Source organism: Elaeis guineensis, chromosome 12 (assembly GCF_000442705.2).
Source record: "Elaeis guineensis isolate ETL-2024a chromosome 12, EG11, whole genome shotgun sequence".
Lineage (NCBI taxonomy): Eukaryota > Viridiplantae > Streptophyta > Magnoliopsida > Arecales > Arecaceae > Elaeis > Elaeis guineensis.
The window spans coordinates 1,837,189-1,858,214 of record NC_026004.2 but is presented as its reverse complement, the minus strand read 5'-3'; the positions used below and the strand labels follow the sequence as shown (position 1 = coordinate 1,858,214).

The 21,026-nt window shown below is 42.9% G+C and overlaps 1 protein-coding gene across 6 annotated transcripts; it reads right to left on the bottom strand.

Annotated features, from left to right (window-relative positions):
• Positions 1 to 2,522: 2,522 nt before the first annotated feature.
• LOC105055735 (uncharacterized) lies at positions 2,523 to 18,746 on the bottom strand. Of its 6 annotated transcripts, none has more exons than XM_010937690.2 (20): positions 18,468 to 18,743; positions 18,277 to 18,382; positions 17,951 to 18,186; positions 17,285 to 17,395; positions 17,113 to 17,169; positions 16,900 to 16,976; positions 16,719 to 16,818; positions 15,860 to 15,933; positions 14,720 to 14,820; positions 14,490 to 14,593; positions 14,062 to 14,115; positions 13,900 to 13,955; positions 13,772 to 13,810; positions 13,343 to 13,484; positions 12,726 to 12,910; positions 6,309 to 6,376; positions 6,014 to 6,086; positions 5,644 to 5,705; positions 4,118 to 5,315; positions 2,523 to 3,176 (listed from the first exon to the last, which is right to left on the bottom strand). In XM_010937690.2, the coding sequence occupies exons 3-20, from the start codon at positions 18,029 to 18,031 to the stop codon at positions 2,921 to 2,923; spliced, it is 2,838 nt and encodes a 945-aa protein (XP_010935992.1). In that variant the 5' UTR covers positions 18,032 to 18,186; positions 18,277 to 18,382; positions 18,468 to 18,743; the 3' UTR covers positions 2,523 to 2,920. The 6 variants fall into 6 exon arrangements, with proteins under 6 accessions (XP_010935992.1, XP_010935991.1, XP_010935995.1 ...); XM_010937689.2 differs by having other exon boundaries at positions 18,277 to 18,371; XM_073246755.1 differs by lacking the exon at positions 2,523 to 3,176 and adding an exon at positions 3,386 to 3,545 and having other exon boundaries at positions 18,277 to 18,371; positions 18,468 to 18,746.
• Between the last annotated feature and the right edge of the window lie 2,280 nt (positions 18,747 to 21,026).

Genomic DNA, 21,026 nt, shown 5'->3' with positions numbered 1-21,026 from the left:
TATCGAGTCGAGATGGAGATAGTTAAGATTTGATACATCAAGATTCGATTCATATTAAGCCCACAATAAGATCCACGATGAAAAATGGAGTCCAACGAGCGCAAGATCACCTCAAATAGAGTCCGGATGGTGGAGATACATCCGATTGAAGTCGGCACAAAACTCAGAGCGGTGGAGGACCGCCGGTGGAGCGACGGCGGCGGGGCCGCGTGCGGCGGTGCACGGCAGCGTGTGGCTCGAGCGTGCAGGGCGCGGCCTGGCACAACGGGCGCAGCCCAAGCGCGGCAGCGCGTGGCCTGGATGCGCAGAGCTCGGCCCAACGCAAAAGGCCCGGCCCAAGCCCAGCCGCGCGTGCGCGGGGGTGCGGCCCAGGCCCAGGCGCGTGGGCGCGGACCGGCCCCGGCCTGTCGGCTTGTGCAGGAGCAATCCGTGGGTATCCCGATCCATCGTGGATCGGGCGGTCCACGGACGGGCCTGTAAACCGAGGAGGCGTTTCCCCTCGGTTTCTCGTGGTCCACCGTGGATTGCGTGATGTCTCTGGATCGTTTCTCATGGTCTACGGACTATTTCATGAATCAGTGCACGATCTGATGGCGTGGAGAGCTTCTGGTGTTGATCCGACGGTTCAAGAGAGATTTTTGGATGTTGTTAGGAGTTTTAATCATGTTCTAATTTGTTTTTAAGCCTTTAAAAGGCCTGATCAAGCAACAGAATGTAGTGTGGCTTGGTTTGTGTCACGTGGCTTCATCAGCCATGGAAAACTCGAACCCAGTGAGAAAGCAAATGCCATATCAAGAGAAAAAAAAGCAGAGAGGCTCCTGGATAGTGGACAGCGGACAGCGGTCGCTTCAGAGATTCAGGAGGGTTTTTTTTGAGAAAGAGCTTTTGTGAGGAAGAACTTCTTATAAAGGAAAAATTGGTTGTACGAGGGTTGAGGATGAGATCTTCTCTTGTAATTTTTTTTTTTCTCATAGTGAAGTTTGCATGTTCTGTGGAGACATCTTTTTTTGACTGATCCACGTATTTGATTATTTTTTATTTTATTTCTTTTTTTATCCTACCGTATCGTGCGGTATCAAAAAATTTATGTCCCAACCAAACATCCACCTAACACATCTTTGTCGCCAAGATTGTCCCTGCAACCACCCTCAAAATTCAATGAAGACAGAGAAGGAAGCAATCCAAGAATCGCTCCCGTCTCGTTGCTTTTTTTCTCTTCGTTTGATGAACTTACGAGACTTAATAAAAATTGAGTTAAAAAAATATTAAAAAAAAAAGAAGAAGAAGAAGAAAAAGAAGTAAACCTTCTCACCTCTTCGGCTCTTCCGAGCGAACCACTGCAGAGTGAGAGAGGAGACAAAGCGGTCGCCTACTCGCCTACAGCGAACTGGCGTATTCCAAGTCAACGCATATAATATCATTCGTCCAGGCCGCCGGTGGAACACGTGTCATTCGTGTCCGCAATGGTGCTACCAATAGATGGGTTTGGCTTTCCGTCTAGATTCGTCGTTGAGACGTTCGCGAGAGAGTGCTCCGTCACGTCCGTCTGATATAAGACCGTTCGATTAATCTATATTGATAATTACAGTAATCACCATCTTGGACGGGTCACACGAAGGGCTGTGATGATCGATAAATACGTGATCCGATGTAGCTGAGGTAGCTTTAATTGCACGGCCAAGAGACGGGCTAGCAAGTTTGGCATGCAACGAGGTTTGCTCCTACCCTTGTCCTACAGTCAATATAGCAGTTTTTATATTTATATATAGGCCACATATCAAGAGGCATTCGTTGGCACTGATCTCATCATTAGAATTTCCAAAGGTCCTCTCTTCCCTGGGAGGTCCAACAATAAGCTGCTTCCTCATTTTGCTATTTTATCAAGTCAATTATTTTTTTTCTCTTAAAAAAGAACAGCACTAAGCTAGACTGTTGTCCTTTCAACTCATGGTGTGTACATATATATTATGCATGCCCGCATACACGCATGCATAATAACAAAATACATCAATTTGTCTGTTTTACGTATATCTGAGTTAGCTCGGCAACATCTACCGCTTCGGACAAGTCTTTGCAGAGCACAGACTAGAAGCTAATTTTTGTATGGCAAAAGATCTGATTGAAACAGAAGTCCTGGAGGTCCAAAGAAATTTCTCCAAAAAAGGGTAACCACATGGAATGCTTGGCAAGAGTTTACGAGCATTCTTGCTGAAAAGGACAAGCACATTGCTTCCTCCATATTGGATAAACATACAGAGTCCACCTTCGATTATTTTTCCCCCTCCCATTCAAAATGGATATAAGCATAAGAAATGTGTCGGAAATTTAGTTGGTGGTTTTTGTTTTTTTATTTTTTTCTCCTTTGTTTCTTTTTTGTTCTTCTTTTTTTTTTTTTTGTGAGTTATTTAAACAAAAGACTGTTCATATCTATCCCATGAATCAAAACCAAAATTTATAGAGAATGGTCGACTGGTTTAGATACTGCCATGTATCATGAAAAATTACACCCATGCTACTGCATCAACACAGTAAATAATGTTATAATTTATATCAAAAGACGATCTAATTATTCTGGACAAACTAAACATTCTGTAAGATAAATTACAATATTTCCCAGAGGACTCTTGATCACCCTTAACTAATTACAGGTTTTACTTTGATGAAAATCTTCCAGCCTAGTACTAAATTATGGGCTGCCTATTCTGATTCTCATGGAAGCAAAAGCTAGAATCCAATTAGGGCTCTAAGAAGTCAAGTTACCATCCTGGAGCTGTGGAGCAGCAATACCATGTAACTGTCTCACATTTAAAATATCTTGGCTACGATGAATAGGTCCTGAATGCACTGCCTAAATGCTACCAAGAATAATGGCAGCAATTCCTCTAAATCATTGGCTAGCAGATCTCCACAACCAATGTTCTTAATTGGCACAGTGAAAAACAGTTCTAGGAAAACACCTGCTTTTAGATGTCCTCTTCCTCAAACCGTCATCATCTAGCGTTCTTGCATAAAGCGGGGATGTGTAGATTCTGTCTGTACTAAATTTAGGAGACTCAAGAATTGCTTTCGGTGGTGACAAGGCCCATTGCATGGCCCAAATAGCCAGTGGACGCATGTACACAAGGGATCGGTAGTGTCCATCAACTGTCCATGCTTCTGGGGTCTGGAACCCGTACCTACATGTACCCAAAAAAAACAAAAAGGCAAAAAAACCTCCATGAATGCACTTAGAAAATGGGAGAACAAAATATGGGGCATCGATCTGTTGACTATCTCGTTAACACAATCTTGGAGTTAAACAGAGTTAATACAAAAGAGGAAACAAGAAAGCCACCTAAAGGAAGACAGAAACCTATGGGAAGGCTTGGCAGCTGGACTGCAAGTGTTCCTTTTTTTTAACCCCTTCCTTTGGGCTTGGTTGTGAACTTCAGTCTGGACTCCTTGTAATTGATTAGAGTCCAGATGAAAGGAAGAAGAGTGATCTGTCTCTATAATTTTCACAAATACAAACAAAATCTCCATGCCATGGATGGCCTACTTTACACCTGTTTACATTATCCATAGATTAATCAATATTCCCATCATTGCAAAATATGACCTCAGTTGAGTTTTCGCTCTCTTAAAGCTAGAGAAACAAGAGAAGTGCACGGGCCAAAATTCAAAGCATGGGTTAACATGATTAACAGAAAGTTTTCATCAGGATCATAGACATCATGCTTCCTCTCGCATGCATCTGACATAAACAACACCGGTCATATAAAATGGCAAAAAATATGATGGGTGGACAAGCCAACATCATTGCTGGCATGCAGAACAAGTGCCACATGACTAAATGGTTCCTTATATCTGATCATGATAAGCTAAAGCCTAACTAAGACAGTTATTTTACCCAAAAAATTGATAATATATGTTAGCTTTTCTTTTTTTATATATAACTTAAAGAAAAACCCCGATGCAAATGCCATAGCAACTTTTTGAGATTAACCTGAATAGACTGTAATAAAACCTAATGAATGAAAGAAAACTAATTTTAATCAAACAAATTAAAGATGACTAATGACTCGAGAATGGGCCATAAGGGCAAAGGATGCAAAGGAATTAGATGATAACAACGTACCCGAATCCTTCTTCTGACCAACCTGCCGTAAAAATGCCTTGTGCAGTAGTAAATGCCTGATGCTCCATTCCAGCAAGAAGCATGGTGGCTGCAACACTGTATGTTACCCCAGTCCATATTTCACGTGATTGCATGCAATAGTCATTGACCCTTCCATTAGGATACATTCCATTGACTGCTCCTATACGCCCTCCTCTGACCTTCATCACATTGAAATCATATATCTTCTGAAGAGTGCTTCTAATTTTTGTGTCATCAAACAGCGAGGGCAATCCCGAGGAAGCAGTGTACCATTGGCCTGCCAGTTGATCTGCCTGTATGGATCGGCTGTTTCTGCTCATCCCACTGTCATAATTAAAATATGATCCATTCCACAGTTTTGCTTCAAACACAGGTTTAGCTTTCAAAAATTTAATATGGAATTTTTCAGCAGAGGTAGTGTCTCCAAGATGATAAGCCATTGCTGCTGTGGCTTGGAGAGATGCTAGCCAGAGGCACCCACAGTAAGCACTGACACCATGAGTTGTCCAAGTATCATATGTTTGATCTGGGAACCCATCGTTCTCAATAAGACCATCACCATCACGATCAAACTGCTCCATGTACTCCATCGCAGCACAAACTGCTGGCCAGACATCCCTCCCAAAGGACATGTCACCAGTTGCTGCGAAATCCCTGTAAACTTGAAGGACAAATTTAGAATTAAGGTCCTTCCATCTACTAGTGTCATGAATATTATAAGCATTCATTTCATGCCAAGGATCATGCATTCCTAGATCATGAGGAACAGCTCCCTTGACTTTACGGATTCCCCATGTACCGCTTGCTAGGAACTTCACTTTTCTTCTGTCCTCAAACAAGACAGCCCTGGCGAAATCTCGCTGAATGCTCAATTCAATTTTGGGAAAGAGACACAGAAGTGCATAAGAGGCATAGAAGTGGACATCATATGTACACCACATGACATATTCTACTCCCTCAAGATACAAAAATTTCCCAACATCATAAGAGTTGTCCTGCGAAATTAAAGATCTTGGAACCCCATTAGCATCAGCATTTTCCATCCCAGTACATGCAGCACTATCCTCAGCTACCAGGTCCATGCTGCTATTTTCTGTGGACATAATTCTTGCATCCTTGTTCATTATCATTGTGGAATTGTTCTGATTGGTATTCTCTTCGGCAATGGAACCACCATCTGCAATAAAGAAAGTGACCAGGCTACTCGGCTACTTGAAGAAACTACTCAGACAGTTATCTGAGGAAGATAAATGGTGATGAAAGTGTGGAACAAAGGCCAATTAAGATGACATCAAGATTTTAAAGACTTGACATGTTCTTGCTTCAGAAGTGACAAATAATTAAACCTCAAGGCTTACATTAACTGGGATGGTCCAAAAAGCAAATAACAAGCATGAATGCCAAAAATGCCAGGTATCACATCAGAGAACACTATAAAAGAAAGAAAAACACAAACAGGATTCAGTAAAATGCCAAAAAGTAAACAATCATGCTAAAAAAATTACCTATCCAAACTGTTCCCCCAGCAACCAGAAAGTACAGTTCATTAAATAGAGTGAATTTGTACCTGCAATCGTTGGAGGAATATATTCAGGTATCACATCAGGGAAAAATATTGAAGACCAAAGTGCAAATTTTAAACTGTAAAAGAAAAGCGGTCACTCAAACAATGCACGTTTCTGTGAATCACAATAATTTGTGGAGAAGTTTTCTCACAAAAAAAAAAAAAAAAGATTTGCTAAGAAGAATTTGTGAAGATCCGAGTTGAGTCGTGGAGGCCCATTATTAGGTCATGGAAACCTCCTTTTATGCATACTAGTACATCTACACTTTTTTGGGAGCATATATTATCAGGTCTAGAAGAGTCAAAATTACCATTCTGGAAGCCTTTCATCCTTCAGGATGGGACTCTGCCATTTCTCAATCTCCTCCTCCCACCACTTATACTCTATGTAGTTAATGAAAATTGTATCAGATTTGTGTTATCAAATGGTTTAGTGTAGTTCAACAAACTGCATTCAAAAGACTGCAAAAAATCTTATAATTTACCAAAAGCAAAAGAGAAGATCTGATTACAGCATGTCAGCATATGAGTGATTTTGAATTTTCACCATGATAAGGAAGTTGCAAGGCATTGATATAAGAAAACTATGACCATGGATATACGTACTTGTCAATGCATCATGCACCAAATTGACAGCTGATCTTTCAGAAGTTCCATAAAACTTTGTGCATCTCCTGCAGTACAAAAAAGCAAGAACATAATAAAGCCTTCAAAATTGAATATTTATTAGCATGTCAGATGGATTGAAATTCAATAATCATTTCCACGTTTGAATTTTTCTATTGTGCTTTGAGATTACCGCTGCGGCTAGTCTTCCCTTGATCGCCAGCGATCTAGCCGGCCGGAGCGTTCGTGGTCGCCGGAGGTAAATGGCCGACTCCCCTGCGAATCATTGGGGGGCCTCGAGGATGGGTGTTATGCGAGATTTGAGCTGGAGAAGGGCGGTGGATGGTTACTCGGTATGAATCTCGTCAGAGCTGTCACCGGAGGAGGTGGAGGACCTCATCAAATGGTTCCCAAAGATGGTCCAGTTCCCAGAGGAGGAGCTGAGGGAGGAAGCGTCGAGCTGGGCAGCTTCGGCTATGGTGGCTAGGTGTTTTGGCCGGAGGGTGGCGACGGAGGCAATAGCGAGGGAGTTCCGACTGCATGCAGGGCTGAAAGGAGAGGTCATAAGGCATAGGCTTCGGAGGGGTTTCTATCTCTTTAAGTTCAAGGAGACCGTGGAGCGTGATCGGGTCCTTAACCGGCCATGGACGGTGGCCAAGAAGGTGGTGGCGGTGGAGCCCTGGCGTCCTGGTTTCTTCCCATCGGAGGGGGCGATCAATGCGACGTTTGAGTGGATCCGACTGTTGAAACTCCCAATGGAGTTTTGGGGCGAGGCAACGTTGCGGAGACTCTTGTATCTGGCCAGTGAGTTCTCCTCAATGGACGAATGTACAGCGGAAAGGAGAGTCAGGTTCGCCCAGGCTTGCATCAAGATTGATCTCTTCCGGCTGCTGCGATCGGGAGCTCTAATCATGGGACTGAAGGGGCCCTTCTAGCAACGATTTGTATATGAAAGCCTTGATGGCCTCTGCCTCCACTGCGACCAGCTGCACGGGCCGATGGAGGTGTGCCAGGCTAGTGGGGAAGGGGTCACTTTGACAGAGTCGGGCCCGAAGATGGGTGCATCGATCGAAGTGGAGCTGAGTGCAGCATCGATTGGCCCACGCTTGGGGCCATGGATAGTGGTGGTTCATCGATGGCAACCCGGGCCAAAGAAGTCGGATGACCCAAGGAAGAAGAAAGCTGAGTCATCCCGGCCATCTGAGCCCGATCCATAGGCGACTCAAATGGAATCGGGCTGGGTGGACTCGGAGAAGGAAATGGAGGGTTGGATCAAACCCTCTAAGATCGCACGGCGGCGATTGTCCATCCATTCCAAGCTTGATCCAACAACTGATGTGGACGGGACTGCAGCCTTCCCAGGCCTTAGCCTGTGCACGACTAGGCCCACGAACCATTTTGGCATGCTGGGCCATGATGTGGATGAGGGCCAATCGGGGCCCATTGGAGGTGCACGGGTGGGAAGCCTTGGAGCGGGCCCTTCCTAGCCTAAGAGAGCTCGGCCCTCTAATTTTGATGCTGGCTGGGTCTCTACAAAACCTAGTGGGCGGAATTTCGAGCCTATGAGGCTTAAGAAAGGCCCTATCACGTCTGGCAAGGCGAAAGGCAAGGCTCTGGTCTTTCTAGGCACTAGAGGCTCTAGGAGCTTTGTTTTCTCAACCACTATCTTGGGAAAGGAGGACAGAGCCTTGGTCCAGCCGGAGGTGGTGGTGTATGACCTGAGGGCTCCAGTTGAGGGGCATTCAGATCAGGGGCCTGGGCCCTTGATGGAGCATGACCCGACACTCTCCACATGGAGCATGACCCGACACTCTCCATGGAAGACATTCCAGTGCACATGGATCTGGCAAGGGGAAGCCTGGTCTATGACCACAAGGAGGCTGTTGTCTGATTGAGACAGGCCATTCAGGGGGAAAGAACGAGCTGGCCTGCAATGGACTTAGCGGTCTCTGGATCGGAGACTTCTCAGACTGAGGGGGGTCCTGGTGCAAACACTCTTCCCCACTAGATTTTGATGTAGATGCTGATATGGAACACTCAAAAGATGGAAAAATCCTCCTTCTGATCGACCTTCGATAGATTAATTCAACGGTATGGTCCGAATGTGTGTTCTGCTCGAGACCCAGCTCTCAGGGGCAAGTCTTGTTTGGACCAAACAGCGGATTTCGAGAACGTGGAGTACTTACGCTGTGGAGTCTAGAGGCCTATCTGGAGGGATCCTGATGATGTGGAGGCATGCTTCGGTTAGGATGGATGCCTTACGCTGTGGAGTCCAGAGGCCTATCTGGAGGGATCCTGATGATGTGGAGGCATGCTTCGGTTAAGATGGATGCCTTCCATAGTTGAGAGCAGTAGGTGGCCATGGTCATCTTTGAGCCGATCGGAGGGTCGTGGCTTCTATCTGGGGTGTATGTGAGCACCGAGTACAGTAAGCAGAGGAAGCTATGGTCCAAAATTTCTAAAATGATGTGGCAGGATCTGCCTCTCCTTATCGCTAGAAACTTTAACTGCATTGTGGGGCACCACGAGAAGATGGATGGCAGGCGGTATGCGGACAGTATTGATTCTAGAGAATTCAGGAAGTTCATCGATAATTTGGGCTTGATTGATGTTGGCTTCTCTGGACCCAGATTTACCTAGTGCAACAACCGGGAGGGGACTGCTAGGGTTTGGGAGAGGATTAATCGAACTCTTGCCACTGCTGACTAGCTCCAGTGCTTTTCGAATCATCAGGTATAGTACCTTCTGAGGATTACTTCAGATCACTGTCTAATTCTCATCACCACTGATGATCCACTCTTGCCTAGGGCCCATTCAAGTTTGAGAAGTTCTGGACCCTCTATTCGAGGTTGTGGGATCTGATTAGAGAGGTTTGAAAGATGCCAATCCATGGGGATGCTCGATATCGGATGTTTCAAAGGTTAGAGCTTGCCAAATGCAAACTCCTCCGATGGAACAGACTTGAGGTGGGTGACATCTTCAGATGGATTGAGAGGGTGGAAGTGGACATTGCATAATTACAAAAAAGAGAGAATCAGGAGGGGAGTCTCCAGAAGCCTTGAGGGAGCTTCGTCATAAGCTCTCAGAGCATCATTCTTTGCTAAGACAATAAGAGACTTTGTAGAGGCAAAAATTCAGGGTGCAGTGGATCAGGAAGGATGACAAAAATACCAGATTTTTTCATCAGTCCATCTTGATTCAGAGGTCTGCCAACCACATCAAGCAGCTGAGGGAGAGCGATGGAAGATGAGTGGATGATAGGGAGGAGGTCAGGGAGCATATCTTTCAGTTCTTTAGATCATGGTGGATAGCGCCTTTGGACGAGGATTCACCCTTCTACAAGTCCCAGCCTATGATCCGTATCTCCGATCAAGAGAATGAGACCTTGGCTCACCCTGTGTCTGTCGAGGAGGTTCGAGCCATCCTTTGGTCTCTTAGAGAGGATAAGGCCCCTGAACCGGATGGCTTCCCCCCCTTTTTTCTTCCATCGGTACTGGTCCATCATCCGTGGTGAGGTGGTGGAGATTGTGCAGATGGTCTTCGATTCCAGAGACATTCCGATGGAGTAGAAGAAGACATTGATTACTTTCATCCTAAAATGCCCCAATGCTTCCACTCCAACAAACTTCAGACCGATCAGCCTTTGCACCCTCTCTACAAAGTGTGTGCTAGAGTTTTAGTCGGGAGGCTGAAGCCGATTATCCCCCATCTGATTAATCCTGAGCAGAGAGCCTTTGTCAGTGGCCGGTGCATCTCTAACAATATCTTGCTGGCCCACGAGTTCATACATAATCTGCAGTATGCCCCTGGCCATCGGGGTCATATGACGATCAAGCTGGACATGGAGCGGACGTATGATCAGATGAGCTGACGTTTCGTACGGCAGACCCTTCAGGAGCTTAGTTTCCACGATAAGTGGATTCGCTGGATCATGGATTGTGTGGAGCATATGAGTTTTGCCATTCTGATCAATGGTGCTCCGACGAAGTTCTTTCATTCCATAGTTGGGCTATGCCAAGATTGCCCTCTTTTCTCTTATCTATTCATATTATGTGCTGATGTTTTGTCCCGAGCATTGAGGACGATGATTCAGGGGTCGAAGCTGGAGCCCTACTGGCCCATCCTTAGGGCTTAGCCTCTATCGCACCTTCTCTTTGCAAATGACTGTTTTTTGATTGGTCGCGCCTCAGTCCGAAATGGAAGGTATTTTGCTTCTATCGTCAAGACCTACTGTCGAACTTCGAGACAGCTTATGAATCTACAAAAGTCCACAGTCATCTTTAGTCCCAAGATGAAAGTCCATTGAAACAAGCGATTCAGGAGACTTTACAGATCCAGGAGTAGGTCGGGGCCTTGACCTACCTAGGGATTCCTCTTACTAATGAGCATCTTTGGAGGGCTGATTGCAGGCCTATGGAGCAGCAGATCCAGGATCGTCTTAAGGGCTGGCACACCAACACTCTCTCCATGATGGGTAGACTAACGCTTGTGAGATCGGTGCTATGTTCCATGCCTGTGTACCTCTTGACGAACACGTTTGTGCCAAGCTCTTGTCTCATGTGGCAAGAGCGACTCTTTCGACAGTTCTTATGGAGCTCCAGGCATGATGGTCGTGGTCTCCACTTGCTATCCTCGAAGGTGGTCTGCCAGTCGGTGGAGAAGGATGGTCTTGGGATTCAATCTCTGATAGTCAGGAGGATATGTAGAGCAAGATGATGAAGGCTCAATATGAAAAATGGAGTCAAAGCTCTGAGGTCCGGCCTGCTCATGACTGCTCTTTTATCTGGAAGGAGATTTATGCCACGCCCCAGAAGTCTTGGCCCAGATCAAATAGCTAATTGGAAATGAGAGGTCGATGGATGTGAGTCAAGATGCATGGATATCCAGTTTGCCCCTTATCCGAAGGCCGACTTTCGTCAACACAGAAATAGATGACCAGCTTCGTGTCTGTGATCTGATCACTACTAATGGTATGGGGTGGAGAGTATTTGATATCACCCATTTGTTCGGTGGCCCGCTCGTCGATCGGATCTTTAGCATCCCGATTCCTATCCACGACAGCCATGATCTGAGAGTGTGTGGCCACTCTTGCTGCCCAAGAGCCCCCATGAGAGACTTATCTAAGACTTGCAGGCCTGCGGTGAGAACCAGGATTGAGGCGGTCTAGATTTGGAGGTTTGCTGCCCACCTCAAGATGAGGCTCTTTCTCTTGAAGGTTGCTTGAGACCTACTTCCAATCCACACTTTACTCAGAGACAAGGGCATGGAACTTGCAGTGGCCTGCCGAATTTGCGGGTTGGAGGATGAGTTAATGAAGCATGCCCTCCTACGGTGCCCGAGAGCGAGGATCATTTGGAGGGTAGGTGGTCAATCGTGGGAGGTGAGCAGTGGTCCTTGGCTGGGCCACTTCCTCGATATGATCCGTCGGAGTAGTGTTGAGAGATCTACCTATGCTTAGGAGGGCAGGATGGCATATCTCGCCTACCAAATCTGGCTCTCCAAGAACAGTCTGATCTTTGATACTAAGGTGGTTCCTATCCACCACATGTTGAAGAGGGCCTCCTGCTTGGTCGATGAGTACAACTGTTTCGACGCTGCCAGCCCACACCTTGATGCTTCCAATTTCTGGAGCCCCCATGCTGCTCTCACAGCGACTGGAAGAGTTATCTTCAATTCTTGAGGCCCCCTCCTTTGGAGCATATCAAGGTAAACTTTGATGGCAGTGTGAGAGATGGAAGGGGTGTTGCTAGCTTCGTCATCCGAGGACCTGATGCTAGATTGCTAGCGGCAGGGGGATCACATCTTTTTTAGCCGTCTATCCCTGATACTAAGCTCCATGCTGCCTGGACTGGCATTGTTTGTGCCCGACAAGAGCTGCGAGCGAAGAGAATCATTATCGAGGGAGACTCCGCTACCGTGATAAGCTGGATTCGGAGTGACACGACATAGTCGGAGGCGCACCCGCTCATCCAAGACATTCGGATCTGCCTTCGTGACTTCACTGCGGTCTCTATTCAGCATGTCTTTCAAGAGACGAACAGCACCGCTGACTGGATTGCCTCCTATATGGCTCAGCACACTTATGATTAGACCTAGCGTCAGGGTTAGACTTGCCCACGTCCACTATAGGATATTTTATTTTTGGATCTTTTGGAGTGTACTCACATTAAATCGGTGTGAGCACCCGCTTGTATCAAAAAAAAGAAAAAAAGAAGGCAATGTTAAAGACTAGTGCATCCCTCACTTTCATCCATGCGTGAATGTGTGCACATATAAAGCGACTTCAAGGACATGGAAGTTAGAATGTAAATCATTGCAGCCATAGCAACGAAATAAAACTAATACAAGTTTGAACTATAATAATCACTTGTATATTTAATTATAGTCAGACATCGAACAAGGATGACAGCAAAGTACCTGAGATAAGTACGTCCCTTCTGAAACTTCACTTTAGGAGATGACCATGCCAAAGCAAATGCAACAGTGCATTTTCCATGAGGTTCGACCCAGGTGGAAGCTGAAACTGCTGCACAAAGAGTCTCTCCAGGCAAAGATGGCATACAAGGACCAGCATTGAAATTCTCCCAATCAAAACATCCATCCTTGAGATATTAAAAGCACATCAGTTCAAATAATCATAAAGCAAATGACATCATGCCTACATATGCAGGAAATATGTCAAATTCTATAATATGCACCAACAATTGTTTGTGACCTGTATGCAACAAATCTCAGCAAATGAAAAGGAAAAAGGACAACAGAATACAAGCCAAGAAATAAGATAAACAAAATCTAGAAGATTTTGATATTTTTGTTGGTCCTCGAAAATCTAATAGAAAAACACTGACATGCGCGCGCGCGCGCACATGCATGCACACAACATACTGATAACAAATTAGAAAATTAATTAGAGCATACAGCAAACTTCATTCTTCCAGAATATATGAGATCTTCAAGTAGCCAGAAAAGACATTCTAGAGCAACCACATGAGTCAGTTTTCAAAAAAATTATCAAACACCACAGGAGCATTTACCTGAACCATAGTACCCCACATGCGCCTAGCTGTAACACAACTTTCTCCAGAAAGCCCAAAACTTGGAAGAACAGTCACACTGACATTTTGAGTTTCACATGCAGCAATAGCAAAAGTAACATGCGGGTTATCATTTGCAGTCCTGCAATTTTTCCAATCACATTAAGAAATCTTTCTACTATGCCAGATTCAGTTAGGATTAAAACAGATCTCAGCAATATGACACAAGAAAGGGTGTAACTGAAGGAATCTATCCATATGATATACAACCATCTAGCATACAAATGAGAACATGAAATGGTGAAAAGTGAAGATCTCCGTAAAGGGGGAAAATAACTGTTGTGGACAAGATGAAGCAAGGTCTGAAGTCACAAGGGCTACAAGCAATGCAATAAGATAAAACAAAGGAATCAAAGATTGACAACTTGCTTGTGATGTAAAAGCACACCAGAGACTCCATCTCTTCCTCTGCATAGGAAAATGAAGTAAAGACATAATTAGTGCAAAAGACACTTGGTGAAGAGAAGTAACTAAGAAAGCCATTAGGCATCACTCACATAAAGGGCTCATTGATGTGGCCTCCAGATTGATGAGAAATTCCACCAATAGAATTCTGTGAAAATTAGAAGTACATATAAATTAAAAATAATATATTTAAAAAATAACAATGATGTATGTAACATGATGTGGGAATAGATGGAAAGGGAAAAATCACCAACCCCCCAGGTCATGAGCAAGCTGACTTTTGCTCTTTCTCTCCCAGAATTCACTAGCTACAAAGAGAAGCAGTAAATCGATACAGACATGACTTAGGAAAAAAGAAAGTATGCTCGATTATTCACATAAGATGACATAAACATACACTTAGTAATTCACTTCATGATTACCCCGAATCACCAAATCAACACACAATGGTAATTTCATGGTCGAGAACTTCTCAGCAAACCCCATATTATGATATCATTTACAACATGAGTGGAAATTTATCTAAAATGATATATCATTTAGAAAGACTCTCCACCAATGTCGGCCATAAGAATGTGAAATGAATTCTTTTAAGTATACAAAATGATGAATTTTCTGTTCAAATGTACTGAATGGCCATGTTGAGAATACATAGCCACAGTATCAAGTCAATAATACATACAGTGTAAACAAACACTGATGCAGGAAGGCTGCTTTCCCGATAATTATGAGGTATGAATGGTGATATTTGACGGCATGAAATTTTGAGATCTGGATCAGGTTCACCTAGTAAAAGAAAACTAGAAAAATTACTATAGATTAGATATGACGATAACATGTCCATGAAACTATATGCGAACGCTACGGTAAAGGTAAAATCAAGCAACTAGAAAACAGATAAGTTAACAGTACCATCATAGATAGTCCATGCTCTAGGAAATAAAGCATGGTATGTGGAATGCTGACCACTCAAGTTCCAATCCCATGATGATATACCCTGATCACCAGATTTCCTAAAAGTGAAAGGACAAACATGAAAATGTATACCATGCAATAAAACAAAAATTGTACATAAGAAGTTAAATCTGACAGTCGGTTGAGTGTTCAATGCACCTCTCTTGCTATTCCAATGGAAATAAATCCATATGTCGGCCCTATCAAATGTGATGGTTCAGAGATACCATATTGTTATTATTGTGTTGCTTAAGTCTAGTAAAGATAGGATGAAGAGGAAGGGACACACAGACTGATATGACAGAGGACAACATTTTCTAAATGTTAATAATGGGGTTCTCTGCTCAAACCAGTCAGCACATGCCTCTGCTTTTAAAAGGGTCCTCCCAACTGACACTTCAATGCAGGAAATGGAACTTTAGTACATGAACATTTTGAATGCTAGACCATATTAACCTCAAGTTTATGTGCACTCCTAGTCTATGGTCAAAAGGTCAGACATTCTTTTTGCATTCTCATTTATATTATCTGGCACTAGTTATGAACTTTTAACAGAAAGTATCAATCGTCAACTGGGTCTACTAGTTGACATGTTTCGACATGTGTATTTATTTCTTTATTTTTATATTTAATGTCATAGCGTTTGGACCTTTAGATGGTGAAGCTTGTCAAACACTTTGTGATACTCAATACATGCCACTAGTGCAAGAAGTCTATGTAACACTAGAAAATGTCCACAAAGTTGTATGTTTCAGGATAGTGGACAATCAACCAAAAAAGAAAAGAAAAAGAAAAAGAGAAAAGGAAGGAAAAGAAATCCAAGCATACAATGTAAGAGTGACAAACATATAGATGCTAAGGTGGACATTAATATACTTTAGGAATGAGAAAATTAGGCTTCAGTACCTCAAAGTAAGCAGAGGAAGAGCATTAACTGAATACAAATAGCATGGTTTGAGCATGTAGTGACAATAAGACTAATCTTCCACAACATTAAATTAATTCAAGTCTAATTCTAATACATTTTTTTAAAAAATGTAGTCACAAAATAAACAAACGGCAGCTGATTAAAAGAAAGTACAAGGATGATATTCTTACTTAATCCCCTCATGTTGACCAGGGGCTAAGACAGATGAGTACTTTTTGTTTCCTCCATTTCGAGATATAAAAATCTGCAGCACAGAAGAGCAATAAATTGCCGAATTGGGAGAAAAGCATCGGAGAAGTTATGATCTACAAACCTAAATATATATGTCATGTCAGTCACAATTGTATCATGGCTAGAAGTAGCTCCACCAAAAAAAGCAAGAGTCTAAAACCAGATTCCTCCACGGAGAACTCTAGGTGGGAGAAAAAAGAGTTGTGCAAGTAGTTTCCAATTCAATAGTTTTCTTTGATAGTAACTACAGGTATATTGTATATATCAAATACAGAAGGTTTTGGTAGTAGATTTTTCAAGAGTTGGCAAAAGTTAAATATGAAATTCAAGTATCAAAAACAACCATTACAAGCAAATTTCCTTTCATGAACTTCACTATCCATACTTTATATAATCGGTGGATCAAGTGGACTTCTCCATATAAAAGCTAGATATTAAGACCTCTGTCCCTAATCATCCTCTTAACTTTGTTTCCTACATTTATGAATGTTAGAGAGAAAGCCAGCACATCACCATTTTTAAATAGAGCAAGCAGCTAGACCATGGAATGCTTATGTTGATAAATTTTGCCTACTGCTGGAGTATTCGGTGTTCTAATAGAAACGAACAACAGAGAAGATATCAGAAAACCAACTCAAATAATAAGACATAAGTTTTTCCGGTTATGATCATAGTTATCATTGTTAAATTAATCCGATTATTAAAATGCCCATTGAACATACAGAACATCGAAACATGTAATGAGATGACCCGCAACAAAATATTAGTACTGGAAATCAAACCAAAGATCAACATTACAGAGAACTGATTTGCCATGACAGGTGACCATTCACATGAACCAGGAATAATTTGCCAATTCTTAAACTCCCCTCTGAAACCCCTTGATATGCTACCACTTCTGCAAAATAGAGATCAACTTTTAAAATGGAGTCTTGTCAATACTGTGCTCTTGTCACCTTTAATCCAAAATTGAACATACCCCATTCCTCCAAGGGGAACTCCCAGAGAAGCTGAGGGCTTATATCTTTCTCGTGTGAATGGATCAATAGGTGCTTTCTGCATATATAAAAATTGAAAAGAAAGGGTTCATCAGTTCAGCTATGGAAGTCTGAAAAAAAATAAATAAATGAAATTAGAAACATGATCAATCACTGTAGTCAAATGTTGGGGAAAATGATTAGCTGATAGCTACCCTTCCTTGAGAAGCTTCTTTGCGAACATAAGACCACAAACGAATGCCAAGATGCATCTGAAATTTAATACCTCAAACATATGTCAAAAAGTTCAAAATTATCATCAAAGCGCACCGATATTTCTGTAAAAAATTGTAGCATCAATTAGATATTTAAGAGAGATTGTTATACCATCTTGATTGCCTCCATAAATGTCACACTAAATTCTTTTAGTATATTAGCATGACTATTGAGTCTCCTCCTCCATGCCTGTTCTGGTGGAGCACCACCATCAAAGTCCAACTACAAGAATGTACCAACATAAAAAATCAGCGTTATTGCAGCAGTCATTGGAACAAATTCAACCAGTGCATCCATGCTACCACCTTGCCCTTTACAAGGAATAACAGAATTCTGAAAGCCGATTCAAACTGTAAATACGTTTAACCATGTCTCAGAATGCAAGCTTAAACACAGAATTACATAAGGTTCATGTTGATGAAGCTATCAAACTGGTGAACCCAGGGGATTATGATGTCTACATGAGAAAATCTCGATCCCCCAATTAAATTTAAATGAACAAATACTATCAATAGCAAAATGCAACATTTAGATTCACTGGTGAAGAAAAGGTCGTATGAATTATTAAAGTGATGTGGTACCCTAGAAAGAAGGAAAACAACAAAATATAAAATCCTGCTGATTTTATAAAATCATGCGCACCATAGGTCCAATTCTTGATCTACTCATACTCTAATCATCTCATTCATAGAATCAATCAAGCATACAATAATGAAACAGAATGACATACTGCTGGTGAAAATTAAAACTTCAAAACGACCAGAGAACAAAGCTCACCAGCTGCAACGTAGCCCTGTTGACATACTCATCTGGAGGCCAGGAGTGCTTTCTAAAATTAAAAAGTTGTGTGCTCATCATATCTGCTATTATCCCAAAAGCGACCTTTGCTAACAGACAAAACCCGAGCTTCCCTTTTTCCCAGTTCAAAGTTGACTATATCACAAACCATCCAATCCCCCAAAAACCGCATCCTTTCCTTCGAACTCTTCTCATCATCCCTTTTTCTTAGGCAACTATCAAATCACTGAGTCAGGAAATGTTCTAAACTCTATAACATCAAACCATGCAATCTAGAAATCAAGCAAAGCTGCTTCTCTAGTTACCATGCATCTCCAGAGAGAGATGATTATAAATATGCAAAGAAAGCACGAGAAATTCAGATGTGGAAGCGTCTCCAGATATGCAAACCGTCGGATAACTGCAAAACCCCTAATAATTCATTCAATTTTTCAAGAAGGATAGCAAGGTTTTCCCGGAAACTCACGGGCTTTGGATTTCCATTAGCAAAACTTACAAATTAGCAGTTGAAGCGCCTCAATTATAGCTTATAAAATATCAGAGAGTCGCCGAAGTTTCAAGAACTGGGGGATCTCGAAACTGCTCCAAGAAATTGGAATCGCGTTCAGAGCGAAGACCCTAAAAGTCTGGCGCTCGTCCCAGTTGTTCCACGAGGAGGCGTGGAAAGGCTTCGATTTCTGCCACGTCGTCTCTTGACGAGAGACACAAGCCCACCGCCCTTTCCATGACTCACTATTCTTTTGCTATCAGGGCGCCTGAAGAAATCGGCGCTCAGTCTCTGGCGTCAGACACGTGATATGCACGCAGTTCGGAGGGAGAGATGCCCGTGCATGGGATTTCACGCAATCCTTCCTCGTGCCATGCACGTGTCCTAATTGTTTGGTAGCCAGGGAAGATTGGAGATGGACTCAGATCGGCCATCTTTGGATTGGGCTACGGGTTAAACTCAAATAAAATCAGATCAAATTTGGACTCAAATATATAGTTCATTCTTCTTTCAAGCCAGCTTCGGATATATTATTGGCCCAACCTGAGATCGAGCTTGGTTCCTCAGCCTGCTCGGATTCAGCCCATGGAAATCGCACTTTGTTTGGGAGGTTGGGGGTGGGGGGAATAGGGAGGGCTAGAGTTCGGTTCTTCTCTTCCTCATCTTCCTCCTCTTCCTCTCTCACCTCTTCGATGTTGCCTTCTTCGCCTCCTTCACCCAGCTCGACTGAAATAGAAAGAGATTGAGATGGATTGGGTAAACCAAAAGAGAGTGGTCACGGCATAGATTCTGAGGGGCCGACGAATATCTGGAGAGCCCGACGAGGCAACGATGGTGGCTGCAGGGACAGAAGAGATTGAGGGTTATGGGCTGGCCCGAACGAGTTCAACTTCACCATATGCTCAAGGTCTTCTCCTAGGTGGCGGTAGGCAGCAATTTCAGTGACCTGATGGCGCCATTGTCGCCACTTCACCGATGGCCTTAGGGTTCGACTTCTACAATCTCCAACCGATCCGTATCGGATCTTAGCAATCATTACCCAAGGCGGTAGCGACATTAGAGGAGGAGATTAGGATGCCAAGAATCATGAATCAGATGGCCCTCGTAGATTTGCTACCCTTTCATGGGTCGAAAGGGAGGGCAAGGAGGCTGCCAATGGAGAGGGCATGGAGAAGGGGGTCGGCGTGGTGGTGATCATAGAGAGGGACTTGAGGAGGTGGAGGAGGGCCAAGTATTTATGGACGGAGCTGAGGCCGACACGAGTAGCATGTTTAGAGTGGAGGTCAATAAAGATGAGGTCGTCGAAAGATAGTCCAAAGATGGTGAGTTGGCACTTGATTATTTTAGGAGTTAATTTTTATTTCATGGATTATCTATATAATATATGAAAGGAGTTTTCAGAGCTCCCCAAGTATGTGACATGTCGGAACTTTCCTTTTTTTCCTCTCTTACCTCATGCTGGTCTCCACCATCAGCATCCTCTCCCTCAGGTGTTTTCTTTCCCATATATCTCCAAAAAAAGAGAGATGCCGACCTTCTCTCTGCTCTCCATGCTGCCACCTCCCATCGATCTCCGCTGTCGCCTTCCTCTCCATCGTCACGGGCGTCGGCTTTCTCTTCCGATCTCCCTCAGGTACTTTCTTTCTCTCCCTCAGGTATCGAGGTATGAATTCTCCAATGGGTCCTTTTTTTTATTATCATGAGAATAGAACTTGACAAATTGAAAATTTTGTAGCCAAAGAAGAATCCTTTAGATCAAAAATCCCACAAAAAACCCACAAAATATCATGCTTCTACCAAGATTAAGCTCTTAAAAGCTCAAGGGACTAATTAACTCGCACAAAATCCCATATGCTTAAGGAAAAAACCCCAATCATAACCTAATAAACCTTTCTGATCTCCCTCAGGTTGTCTCCTTCCCCATGGATCTTGGAAAAAAAAAGACAAAAAGATCAATGTATGTGGGAAGAGGTCTTGCCTTTCAATTTTTTTTATTTTTCCTTTTGCTTTCCTTGATTTTTCCTTGGTTTTCTCCGATTTTTCCTCTATTCTTTTCCTTCCCCAGGAGTCTCAATCGGGTGGAGACTGGGAGAGGCTGAATAGGAAGAACAAAAATCATATAGGGTGGGCCCTATAAAAAATCATATGGGGCGGGCTTTACAATATGCCTTGTGTCCCTTAATTCTAATCTTAAAATATGAGTCTAAAAGTTAAAGATTTTTTCTACTGATGGAGTTATTAGTCCCATAATTAAAGCATTCTCTTTTTTTCTCATTTTCAGCACATAGGAATGCATACTACATGATCATATGACACACACTAAATATATAACCAGATGATACATACTGTAAGCTTTTTTGATACACATCTAGCAATGATTTAATATACACTTACAGCTAAATTGATGCATGATTTACCGACTTAGTATTCATCAATACGCAATATATAACTAGTTGATACACATCTAATAAAATATTTATTCAATATCCCAACACACACCTTTAGATAAAGCAATATATAATTTTTAAAATATAGCATTTATCAGTATGTGGTATCTGAACAAATGAT

What these genes read in the sequence shown, in the direction of transcription:
- LOC105055735 (XM_010937690.2), bottom strand. Translation starts at nt 18,031, where the DNA reads ATGATGAGCACACAACTTTTTAATTTTAGAAAGCACTCCTGGCCTCCA. An exon ending in TCATGGCAAATCAGTTCTCT is followed by an intron (nt 15,934 to 16,718) that starts GTAATGTTGATC and finishes TCTGTGCTGCAG; the next exon opens with ATTTTTATATCTCGAAATGG. An exon ending in TGTGGGGTACTATGGTTCAG is followed by an intron (nt 12,911 to 13,342) that starts GTAAATGCTCCT and finishes TAATATCTCAAG; the next exon opens with GATGGATGTTTTGATTGGGA.